This window comes from Athene cunicularia (assembly GCF_003259725.1).
Source record: "Athene cunicularia isolate RWA chromosome 3 unlocalized genomic scaffold, athCun1 chr3_part1, whole genome shotgun sequence".
NCBI classification, from domain to species: Eukaryota; Metazoa; Chordata; class Aves; order Strigiformes; family Strigidae; genus Athene; species Athene cunicularia.
In genome coordinates, this window is record NW_020799097.1 from 123,378,984 (window position 1) to 123,391,004 (window position 12,021).

Consider the following 12,021-nt stretch of genomic DNA (forward strand, 5'->3'; position numbering starts at 1 on the left):
TTAAATGTGATTAACTGGAAATCTGTACTTATTAATACCATACTAATTAAGAAGATTTTGTGCTTAGATTGAAGGTTCTTGTGCATCTGTATCTCATGAGAAGCTAAGTAATACAGGAAGATGGACTTTGTTCTTTTTCTGTGCTTTTTGACAGGTACAATGGGTCTCTTCCAAATGGAGATAGAGGAAGAAGAAAAAGTAGGTTTGCTTTATTTAAAAGGCCCAAGGCAAATGGGGTGAAACCTAGCACTGTGCACATTGCCTGTACCCCTCAAGCAGCAAAGGTAAGCTTTGTTAAGTCTTATTTCTACTAGTATTGTCTAAAGAGTTCAGTGAAGTTGTTACGCTGAGATGAATGATGTAAAAAAGCATGAAGTTCTGGCTGTGAAAAGAATAGTTCATGTTTATCCAAGGTTTTTTTGGTACCTGACAGGGTTAGCAAGAAACTGTTCAGCAAAACAAATCTGGTGCCCAGTTCTTGCTGTGTCCGGAAAGAAAAATGTTTATTTTTGAAACATGAATGTTCAGGGCACAGGCTAGTTGTGTAAAATGCTTTCTGTTTTGTTTTCCTTCCAAACTCACTAGACATCTGTTCTAGACTTCCTGTTTTCACACTCACTTATGTTTTAGGGCTAACTCTGCTTCACGTGAAGCTGACTTTTAAATGATCCTTTGCCAAAGCTCTGTGTATACTTGCTACTCCATGCAGTGGGTAGGAGTTCCCAAGGGATGAGGACAGGTGGGTTTTGCAGGGCATGTTTTATAGGACTTGTAATCAGTTTGAGTTCCCATTAAGGAACAGTAAAGGAAGGGCTTAGTTCTGAAGTTGAATTGTATTTCATGTCAAAACTAATATATTGTAGTGAAGGTATTACCATGAAATACTTGTGGTGATTCAAGTGTACGTGCGATTATGTTCAATAACAAATGGAGCATTTCTATTAAAACTAATGGAATTTGAGAATGCTTAGGGGTTGTTTAGAGATCTCTAGCATCAAGATCAGTCTCTTAAATACAGTAGTGTTAAGTGTTTGACTCCCTAAATATCTTAACGCTTAAAAATATTGATTCTTAAATTCAGGGAATAGTGTAAAATATTCTCAAAAGCACTTTGCTGAGCAAAGTTCTTGTAATAGAATCACATCTATAGGAGATCTGTAAAAAGAACATTTATTTTTGCTTATTCTTCAAGGTCTTCAAGTAAGTAAGTGCTATTTAGAAGCACTTTTAGCAGTGTGCTTGTTCAGTTCCTTATAGGTAGTTGCAGAATGACAATCTAGACTAAAACTGAAACCTAGGCTACTTTGCTGCTACTTCTTCAACCTGTGCTGAGTTTCTCCATTTTACCCTATTTACCACCACTACTTGTTGACTTTTTTGCCTATATCTTCTTAATCATCACTTGATTTTAGTATGAACTTGGATCCCATTTTTAGAATGAAATTACTAAGTTTTTGTCCTTGCTTTGTGGTTGGAGAAGTTCAGGCTGAGAGCCATGGAGGTGTTACATTCAGTTTTAGCCTTTGCACTCAGTTGTTTTGCTCTTTTGTGTTGAGGCCAGTGTTGCTTTAACACAAAGCATGACTAATAATATGTCTTGGCTATGTGTATTTTGCAGCATGCGGTGAAGAGACCAGTTTGGTCTGTTGCTGAATCAATCCTGCAGCCTCTTTTTAATGACCAGGACTGCTTTTTGTGAAGTTTAACTATAGGTGTGTCACTAACAACCATCTGCCTCAATGCATTAATTGAGTAGAACAAGAGCCTGGTTATATGTATTGTCTGCTTTGCTGCTGTATTCAGTGGAGTTATTGTTCACTGGTTCAATAATATTTGGCATTTTTTCCTTAGGCAATAAGTAATAAGGACCAACACAGCATATCTTACACTTTGTCTCGGGCCCAGACAGTAGTAGTTGAATATACACATGACAGCAACACAGATATGTTCCAGGTATGTGAAGTAAATATGATATATAAATGTATACTTGCTTTTGGTAGTTTTTAACAAGATGTCCTCTTGACAGGCCTTTTCCCTCAGACCCAAACACTTACATGTGTCACTTAACTCTTTGTTCCCAAAGCTATCACATGAATGAGGCTGTATATCTGTGCATCTCTTAAGCTTGGTCAGGGGTGAAAGTTGTTGGGTTTTTTATGACTAATGCACAGCATTACGGTTTTGCCTTTGGTTTGTAAGTCATGTAACTGGTCTCTTAGTCCCTTCTTCCAACATGAAAGATAAAGTGCACATTTCTCTAAGCACTTGGAACTTTGCTTCTAGCATTTACAAAGGGATCTAGGATCATCCAGTTGGAGATGGGGTAGGAAAAATACAGTGTAAAAATACAGGAAAGCTTTTGACACAACTGATGTGAAAAATACCCCTAAGTCCTTTAAGCAAACCCAGAAATAGGTGTGAAGCACTGGGAAATGTGGAGAGGAGGACGCCCAATTCTGATGTGCTGGCAGTTCAGAGCAACTTTGCTGCAGTTCCTGTATGTATGAGAAGGAACCACAAACACATTTACAGCTGTGGTGTGCACTCATATCTTACAATTGTTTCCTGTTTTTGTCAAATGGATGGGTTTTGTTTTGGGGTTTATTAATGTTTTTTGTTCCTTCTTTTTTTTTTTTTTTTTTTTTTTGTCGCTAATTTATGGTAAGGAGTTTTGCTGTCACAGCATTTAGCTGTGACGCCACTGCAGTATCTAAAGAGGTGGGAGGTGTTGGTGAGTGGTGGAGGAAGCTGCTATGCAACTGTGAATACCTAGAACAGAGCAGAAGGGCTGTAATGAGCTAACTGCAGCATAAGCTATTGTTTGTGTAAGTGTTCTCTCTTCAGGCGTGCTGTGGCATGTATGTTGCTCTAAAATTGCCAGTGGCAGTCCCTCTGTACTGATGGGTTATCCTGCACAAGAAGCAACAGAAAAATACATTCTGACAAAGCAGTTTGTCTCATGAAGTCTCTCCAGCCTTCACCAAAAAGCACCTCAGGCTTTTGGGTCTCCTGCCCAGCAGTTAATCAGTCTTAGTATAACCAGCTATTTTATAAGAGGCTGAACGCTCTGGAAGGGAGTGAAAGGAAGTTATGTGTAAGCGGGCTTTAAACCTGGCTACGTGGATGTTTGGGAGAGGGATATAACTTCTCTTCATACTTCATAAGGAAAAGGACCAGATGAGTTGCTTGGAAAAGCAGTGGAACCCGTGCAGTTCTATCAAACCCAGTACCATTGTGTGGGACTGTAAAATTCATTCTTCCATGCAACCAGAAAAGAAGGCATAACTAGTACAAAAATCTAATTGTAGTCAGATGTTGCATTCTTACTGTTCTGTGCGTGGTAATGTAACCCCTCCCTGCCACAGGTATCTTGTACCTGTTTTTTCCTGACAGATTTGCTGCTTCTCGGTGCCCCACCAGAGCTGGAGAGTCAGCTCACATAATCTAAATTTTCCTACATCTGCACCTCCACGTACTCCGTCATTGTTCAGAATATTCTGGGCATGCAAAGTCACTGCGTATCATTTTTCTTCCATCTAACTGCTGTTTCCTAGCTGTTTTGGCACTGTTGCAGCTGGTCTAGCTGACCTGAATGCAACCTTTCTGATGAGAAGGCCTTCAATGGGAAACAGTCTCAGAATTGACTTAATTACATCATTTTCTTTCCCCTTCCTTCAGTTGGCTGTACTCAGCCTTCAGGATAACATTGGTCACATGGAGGTGGAATAACTCATAAATTCAGATTAGGGGATAGAAACCTAAATTTAGATTGGTAGAGGGGAATGCTTCAAACTGGAATGTCATGTTTTTTTTCTTAATCACTTTTAAATGTTTTGAGTTTGAATATTCCTAGACCCAAAGGCAAACCTCTACATGAGTTGGTTGGTTTTGTTTTTTGTTTTTTTAATCCCTTTTCAGATTGGTCGGTCAACAGAGAGTCCTATAGACTTTGTCGTGACAGATACAGTTCCTGGAAGTCAGAGTAATTCAGATACACAGTCTGTGCAGAGCACTATATCAAGGTTTGCCTGCAGAATCATATGTGAACGTAACCCTCCTTTTACAGCAAGAATATATGCTGCAGGATTTGATTCCTCAAAAAACATCTTTCTTGGGGTAAGGGAACTCTTCTTTCCTCTGAGTGGAGGCTTATTTTTAAACTGAATTTGTAGCTCCACTTTGGCCAAATTAAAAGTTTTCATTGATGTAATTTCTCTTAGGAGAAAGCTGCGAAGTGGAAGACATCAGATGGGCAAATGGATGGACTAACCACAAATGGAGTTCTTGTTATGCATCCTCGTAATGGATTTACAGAAGACTCCAAGCCAGGGGTGTGGAGAGAGATATCTGTATGTGGGAATGTGTTCAGTCTCCGTGAAACCAGATCAGCTCAGCAGAGGGGAAAAATGGTAAGAATAGTGACTGATGTTTTATGCAATGTGTTTAAAATGGGGACAACCATAAGTGGCAAAGCTTGGGCTTAAACAGAGGCCCTAATCTGCCTCATCCAGTGTAGCTGTCACCTCTGTAATTAGTTACACTGAGTTTTTATGTGTCTGTGTTGATACATGAAGGTGTCTTGTTCAACCTGAATAACTGACAGAGTCTATCTGCGAACTAGTACTTAACTGCAGATCTAGACTGCTCTCCTAAATTGAGTTGCCAGTCTTGAGGTAATGATTTTAAGGTTTTCCCACTTTTCCTTTTTTTAATAGAAGAATAGTTTTGGTGACACACACCTATATACCTGGATGTCCATTTCCACCTTGGCATTCTGAGTTTTCCTCTTCCTCTTGCTTTAAAAGCATTGGCAACATTTCCAGGAGAATATTTGGTTTGGTATGACTCGGGATCTTTTAGCAAAAAGAAACTAAAAGAAGCTACACAAACACTTCAGTGATGCATTTAGCTAGGAATGCTAACAGCTGATTTTTTCTGGAGGAGAGGAAAGCCTGTGTGTAAAGGTGTGTTTGAAGAAAACAAAACGTGTGATGGAGGTCTAAAGAAAACTTGCCTTGTGCCATTCCTCCCTGATGCATTTCAGGTAGCATAGTTGGGAGGATGGAGGTGAGAGAAGTTGTTATGGTTGGAGAGGGGCTTTTCATGCCTAAATTTGTTTTTTTGAAGTACATATTAACGTTGTCTTAAGTTTTGGTGGTTTGTTTTCTTACAAAAAAAGAGAAAGAAGCTACACTGAACTCTCAATGTGTGTATAGGATGGTCAGGAGATGCTTGAAACTTTTTGTCTGGATCTTCCAGGAAGATTTGTAACCTTAGGTGACACCTCTCTTTCTCTTTGCCCATCACAAGGTTGAGAATGAAACAAACCAACTCCAGGATGGCTCTCTCATCGACCTGTGTGGAGCAACACTGCTGTGGCGCACGGCGGAAGGGCTTTCACGCACCCCGACTGTCAAGCACCTGGAGGCGCTAAGACAGGAAATAAATGCAGCCAGGCCCCAGTGTCCCGTGGGGTTTAACACCTTGGCCTTTCCCAGCATGAAGAGAAAAGATGTTGTAGACGAAAAGCAGCCGTGGGTGTACCTGAACTGTGGCCACGTCCACGGCTATCACAACTGGGGAAACAAAGAGGAGAGAGACGGGAAGGATCGTGAGTGCCCCATGTGCCGCTCTGTCGGCCCCTACGTGCCTCTGTGGCTTGGATGCGAAGCAGGATTTTATGTGGATGCGGGACCTCCAACTCACGCGTTCAGCCCGTGTGGGCACGTGTGTTCAGAAAAGACAACTGCATATTGGTCCCAAATTCCTCTTCCTCATGGTACTCACACTTTTCATGCAGCCTGTCCGTTCTGTGCACATCAGCTGGCTGGTGAGCAAGGTTACATCAGACTCATTTTCCAGGGACCTCTTGACTAACACACGTGTTACCAAGGACTGCAGTAAACTGATAAGCTAAGCATTTCTGATTTTTAAACCAACTGTTTTTCGTATTCTCTGGGCTTTGCTGGTTTGCATTAAGATGACGAATTTTGGAGGGTTTTTTGTTATGACAGCTAAATTCGTCTCTATTGAGAAAAGTCTGGAAATGGAAGAAATGGGGGGAGAAGGGGGAAGAACTGCTATTTTTAGTTAACTACTTCTGAAGAGGTGAAGGAAGTGTTGTCGAGAAAACTTCGATGCCTTCCATTTAATGGTTTTGAGTTATGCCCGCAGTGTTTGAAAGCTGTTTCTTTTTTGTATATGGAGGGTAAATAGTTCAAAGAACATTAGTTTACAGCTTGGATGCAAACGTTGTAAAATATAACGTGTATATTAACTCTTTTCTATTTATCTTTATTATTGAAAATATGTAGAATGTTGAGTAGCATGGTCATAGTGTGTTACATCCAGCAGTTGGATGTGTAGAGTAGTTCTGGATGGAGAAGAACATAGGATGGAAATGGTAGAAAAATCTTTTTTAATCTAAAGTACTGAGTTCTTAGAATAGTTAAAATGCTTTTTAAACAAAGCTAATGCAAATTATGATGGCATAAAGGTGTGCTTTAACCATGTTGAAAGGTAGCTAAGAAGGACTTCTTAAAATGTCTTTTTGGTAGGACTGTACTTAAGATCTGGTTATGAAGAGAATATTTACCAGACCCTTTGAATATGCAACTTAGCCTAGATTAAGGATTTTTTCTCCCTTCATGCTAACACATCTCTTGATTTTTAGCATTAGTAACATTTGTGAGAGTTTCCCTGATGTTAAACATTAACAAACCTGAAAGATGAGGCTCGCTTTGTTCCTTGTTGTTTGGGGCAAGGGGTGAGGGGAGAGGTGGAAGCGCCTGTGCATGTGGGTGGGGAGCAGGGAGCAATATGTGAACCGACCACAGCCCCAGCTTGTGACAGGCTTGTCAGTCAGAAGTTTTGCCTTTCGTCTGGCACATGGGAGCCATGGGCTTTGTGTGTCTGCCTTTACCCTGCTGCAAGGTGCGAGTGCTCATCGAGACTGTGCACGGAACAGAGTTGAAGCCTGGTAGCCGAGGGATGCACACCTGCATCCTGGCATCCTTGCACAGCTTGTCACACTCAGCAGTCTGTTAGGTGAGGGCTCAAGGTGGGACTGGACTGGGCTCGTGGGTCCTGGCGCGGGCTGCTCATGTGAGATCTCACACTGCGGCGGGCTCCAGTCAGTTGTCTCTCTCTGCTCTCCCCTTCCTACCCTTCCTTTCCCCCTTTCCACCAGAAAAGGCCAGTGCACTACATCCAGCTTTGCTGCTAACCCACTGTGCTTCATGGCAAATACACAACCTGACTTTTCTAGAATTGAGTTGAGCTTTTTTTGGCCAGCTTCATACTTTTTTTTTTTCTTCCTAAAATGCATACTGTATAATTGACAGTAGCAAATTTCTGTACTTTATAGCATAGCTTTAATTTTTCCTTTTGAAGCTGTTCTAAAATTTTCTTGGTTTAAAGAGAGACCTATGTTGCTTAGATGTCATGAATTATTTACTTTGTCAATTGTTTCTCCATTTTTAAAAAGAAATTATATATATTGTTTGGTTCACTCAGGAAATGCATGTGTCAGGAAACATGTATGATAAGTTCAGTTAGCTGTCATGTACAAGTAACTGCTGTTACTCCCTTTCCATAGAAATATAACTGATTTTGACATTTTCCAGATTATATGCATTAATGAAACTTATGCAGCAAGAAATCCCTGTATTGTAGTTGTTCTAATCATTTTATTCAAACTATAGTATACTGTAGTTTAATTTTTATTTGCAAATTAATTTATTCAAACTACGTGAGTAAACACTTTTCAAAAATAGAAATTCTGGGATTGTCTGTTGCTTTGTTTCCAAGAGGAGGGACAGGTGGCTGGAGATGGCCCTTCTGCTGTCATGTAAATTGTTTGTTCTGCACATGTGGATTAAGATCACAAAAAAAGAAGCAACTGTGAAGAGTTTGCATGTTATCCCAGTCATGGATTTGAATGGCTCCTTTCAGATGTGACCTCTCAATGTGTTTTATATTTCACCCTACATTAACAAAGGCAAGATTGTTGTTCAAAAGACATAGTTTAAATGATCTCTTGATTTATAAGTCTGTAAGTTACAAATAATGAAATGTAAGCAAGAACTTTAACAATGGCTGGGATCTTCTAAAATGTCAAGAGCTCTTGATTCCATCTTCCACATCGTTGGATTGACATTTCTCTGGTCCTGATCTTGTTGACTATGGGGATATGAAAAAATCAGAGAAGGCCGTGATGAAAGCTGCAAAGCAGTGTGAACATATAGAGACAGACTGTGAAAACAGATTGAGAACTGGATGGTAGTGGACATGGAAAGCAACATACTCACACCCAGGTTGGAGGCACAGCTGGGTGCTAGAGTGGAGCCAGTAGAGCCGTTGGGTACATGCAGAGGGAAAGAGAGGTTCATGCCCAACACACAACCATCGTTAAGCCTCTACCCCATTACAATGACACGTTAGGCTTTCATTATACTTCTCTACCCCTGCTCTCTCCCACCCCACCCCCAAAAAACCCCAAAACACCACAGAAGTCTTGGCAGAACTGGCTGCTTCTCTGGGTAGCATTATGCGAAGATAACGTTTCAGAATCTGCCCCACGCTCTCTGCCTGTTAGATACTTTTCTTGACCCAAGCTGGACTTGTTAATCCTATTTTTAAAAGGACAGAATATGGGCATTCAAATGCCTGAGATGCGGAAATCCCACTGTCAAAAGCAGGATAGCAGCGGTCGAGTAGTTTGAGGAACAATTTCCATACAACATGCAAGCTAACTAAAAGCAGTAGCTTTGACTGCGGTTCCCTGATTTGAGTTCCCCTGGGCTTCTGTTCTTTAATAAACAATTTAAGTAGGAGGTCTTGTGCTCTGTAAACTGTAAAATGAATGTCAGAATAAAAGTAAAATGGTCCCTTTGACTCAACCAGCTGACTGAAACACTCTGAACTTTAAGGCCTTTGCTTCTGAACAAATCTGGGAGCTGGGAGAGGTGCAAGAGGTTGCACTGTGCTGGCTTTGAGATGATTACAGTTCATCTTGTGTGCAGCCAAAACCAGGCCCTTGTACCCACAAAAAAAGCCCTGAAGTAGATCTATGACCTTAACTGGCTTTCAGAGGTTTGTCCAAATGGAAAGAGTCACTGATGATGCAACCAGCCGACAGGACAGGACTGTTCCCAGGGAGACCACCACAGGTATGTGAAACTGATGAGGGAACGCATGTGGAAATGAAGTTAAGTGTAGGCTCTTGGCTAGCCTTAAAAGTTTTGTGAAGATCTGCAGAAGTGCCTCTGGAAATAAGGAGCCAGCTTTCTGCAGTTGGTTTGTGCGTGGCTGCTCCGTTCTGCGCAGTCCTTCATGCAGTGTGCAATGCAGGTGATTTAATGAGCCAATTTGCTTTTTAGCTGTAGGAAATTGCGTGGATTTAAAACTGGTAAAAGGCAGCAGCTTGGCACAGCAGCTGGCTAATGAAGTGCTTTGGTTGTGGGTTTTGGCTTTTTTATTTTTTCCAAAGCAGCAGTGGGGCAGCTTGGTGTGTTGACTCAGCAGGGCAGGAGGGTGCTGGCAGGGTGGCTGCGGGGGCTTTCCCTGCAAAGGTGTGAGTATCCCTGCAAAGGTGTGAGTAGCCCAGCGCAGAGGGAGCCCTCTGTTCCCTTTGCTGACTCAGCTGTTGGGTTGAAGCGATCCCATGAGCACATGGTGTGGCTCCGAGATGTGTGGTGCAGGCTGGGGATGAGGTTTTCCAATCCCATTTTTGCTAGGCTTGTGACACCTGCAGAAATGAGGCTGGTGGCCTGAAAGCTTTAACGACATGATGAAGTTACCCCAAGGGCTGTACTGTGTTTGAAGGTGCTCTGCAAATCTTAATCACGACCCTGCTGTGGCGTGCTGGATCTTTTGTCTAGCGACACTTTCCAGGTCCAATTCTAAAAATACATTTTCAGTTTTAAAATATATAAATCTATCGTGATGACTACAGCTAACTACCTGCATGCTTTCAGCCTGGATTAGGCCTGCTTGCTGTTGAATTCAACTGGGTTTCCTGGTCTTAATCTTGGCTCATGGAATCCCTGCTTCCTTTTCTGTAAAAACAACGGTGAAGCTCATCTATTTTTAATTGTAGCACTCTGCTTTAACATAAGGGCTGTGATCATCCTGGAAACGCAGCTTCTAAGGCTCTTTCGTGGCTATAGATCACTTGTTACACATGCTGTTGTGCATCCTGTGGAAAATATCTGGGAAAGCATCTCAGTGGGAGCTGTGATGGTTCCTGTGACATGTGTCAGAGGTTCTCTGGCAAGCGTAGCTGATGCACAGGCAGCAGCAAGCCTGCCCCTTCCCAGCTGCTGCTTCCAGGGCAACAGCGAGAGCTCAGCACCCTGTTCTCTTGCAGAAAACAGCACTCTGTCAAACTGCAATTTGGATGCAATATCCCATGGTAATGTACCCAGTGACACAAGCTGGGGAAACACTGATGTGTGCTATTGCACAAGAAACAGCCAGCTGCTTCAGCTGTGCTGGGAGCTACTGGTTGTTGGTCTGGTCCTGTTTCCCTCCTGTGAAAGCAAAAGGGTGGCAGATCTAAGGAGCAGTGGAAAAAAAAGTGCTTTTATTTCCCTTGAGCCTAAGCTAGGCCTGTGAGAGCAGCCATCCCAAACACAGCTGTGGTCCCCCTGCGAGCTGCTGTCTGTCCTCTTCCCTCCAGCCCTGGCAGATACAATCCTCCCCCAGCCACAGGGAGCAGGCAACTTGGCAGAAGCAGGCTCTGTTTGGGTTAGGCTGGTGCTGCACCACCTGATTCTGAGCCCAAGGGAAGACAACTGACCAGAGGCAAAGCTTCCAGCAGTCAGGAGCTCCCTGCCACTCTTGATTTTGCTGCCTCTCCTGCAAGGCTGGCAGGATGGAATGGGAACTAGCACCAACGTCACCCTATTTTCTGGTCTGTGACATTTGCCTGGCTCTGCTGGTGAGGATGTGTTTGTGGCAGCAGTGAAGGCACCGGCAAACACTTGGTTCTGCCACCACTTCTGAGGGCCCAGCACTACCACGCAAGGGGTTGAGATATCTTGTGTCCTCTGTGCGGGTGCAAGTGACCTTACAGATCAACTAGAGAAGTGCTTTCCTGCTGGCGGAGGCAACTCCTTTGTAATTTGGCAATGCCTGCAGTATTGTGATTATTTTGAATGCTTTTGCTGATTTAGTGTCACTAAGCAGCTCTGAGGCAGGAATAAATTATTAATCTGCTCCAACTTCCTTCCTCTACCCTATGTAAATAATACCAGCTCTGTACTGAGATCGCTACTGGAGATCTGCTGCCTTTCCAAAATATGAGGGTAGAGTCCTTTGGAGTTACAACTCATGCCAGGATTGTCTGTTTTTCCTCTTCCTAGTGGAAAGGTGTTGTTAAAAGGCTTCCCCTCCAGTGCACTTGCCCAGCACATGATGGACTCCCAAGGATTCTCCGTGAGCATGTCAGATGAAGTGTGAGCAGCACAAAGAGGGTAGGTAATAAATGATAATTTACATTTTTAGACAGTAGATGAAAGTGCAGTGCACAGTTAAGTCACTTAGGGAGCAAGGGGGGAAGCTTCCTTATGTGTATTCTTTACTAATAACTCCCAAGATCATCCTGTTGTCTCGTTGATAGCTCATTGTCTTTGTCCTTGTATTTGCTCCTACTTAAAAAAAAAAAAAAAATTCACTTTTCCTCTGCAGTTTTATCTGACAGTTTCTCACTTGTGTTCACCATGGTTATGATTTTGAGTTTTTCTATTGAAATAAGTGATTTTTAATGCATATAACCAATGTTGGCTGGATTCAGGCCCTGCAAAATGTGTTTTGGGGTTTTTATGGTTGTCTGTTCTGTACCATAGATAGGGTTTCCCTTCAGTCTCTCCTGGACGATACTGGAAATGTAAGATGGTCAAGGATAACAGGAGAGTGATGGCTTTGGACTCCTGGGAAACAGCAACATGAAGGATGGGCATTGTGGTTAAGCCCAGTGTTTCATCTTTGGGCTGAGGGGATGCACTTCTTCCCTTGATC

At 42.5% G+C, this 12,021-nt stretch overlaps 1 protein-coding gene across 2 annotated transcripts in view; it reads left to right on the forward strand.

Moving 5' to 3' along the window:
- PELI1 (pellino E3 ubiquitin protein ligase 1) overlaps nucleotides 1-7,774 on the forward strand; it is a 32,350-nt gene extending 24,576 nt beyond the window's left edge. For both annotated transcript variants that reach the window (XM_026845702.1, XM_026845703.1), the window contains 5 exons: nucleotides 155-284; nucleotides 1,852-1,953; nucleotides 3,919-4,116; nucleotides 4,221-4,409; nucleotides 5,311-7,774. In XM_026845702.1, coding sequence (XP_026701503.1) covers nucleotides 155-284; nucleotides 1,852-1,953; nucleotides 3,919-4,116; nucleotides 4,221-4,409; nucleotides 5,311-5,877 — 1,186 coding nt within the window. In that variant the 3' untranslated portion in view covers nucleotides 5,878-7,774. The remainder of the gene's footprint in view (nucleotides 1-154; nucleotides 285-1,851; nucleotides 1,954-3,918; nucleotides 4,117-4,220; nucleotides 4,410-5,310) is intronic.
- Nucleotides 7,775-12,021: the final 4,247 nt, after the last annotated feature.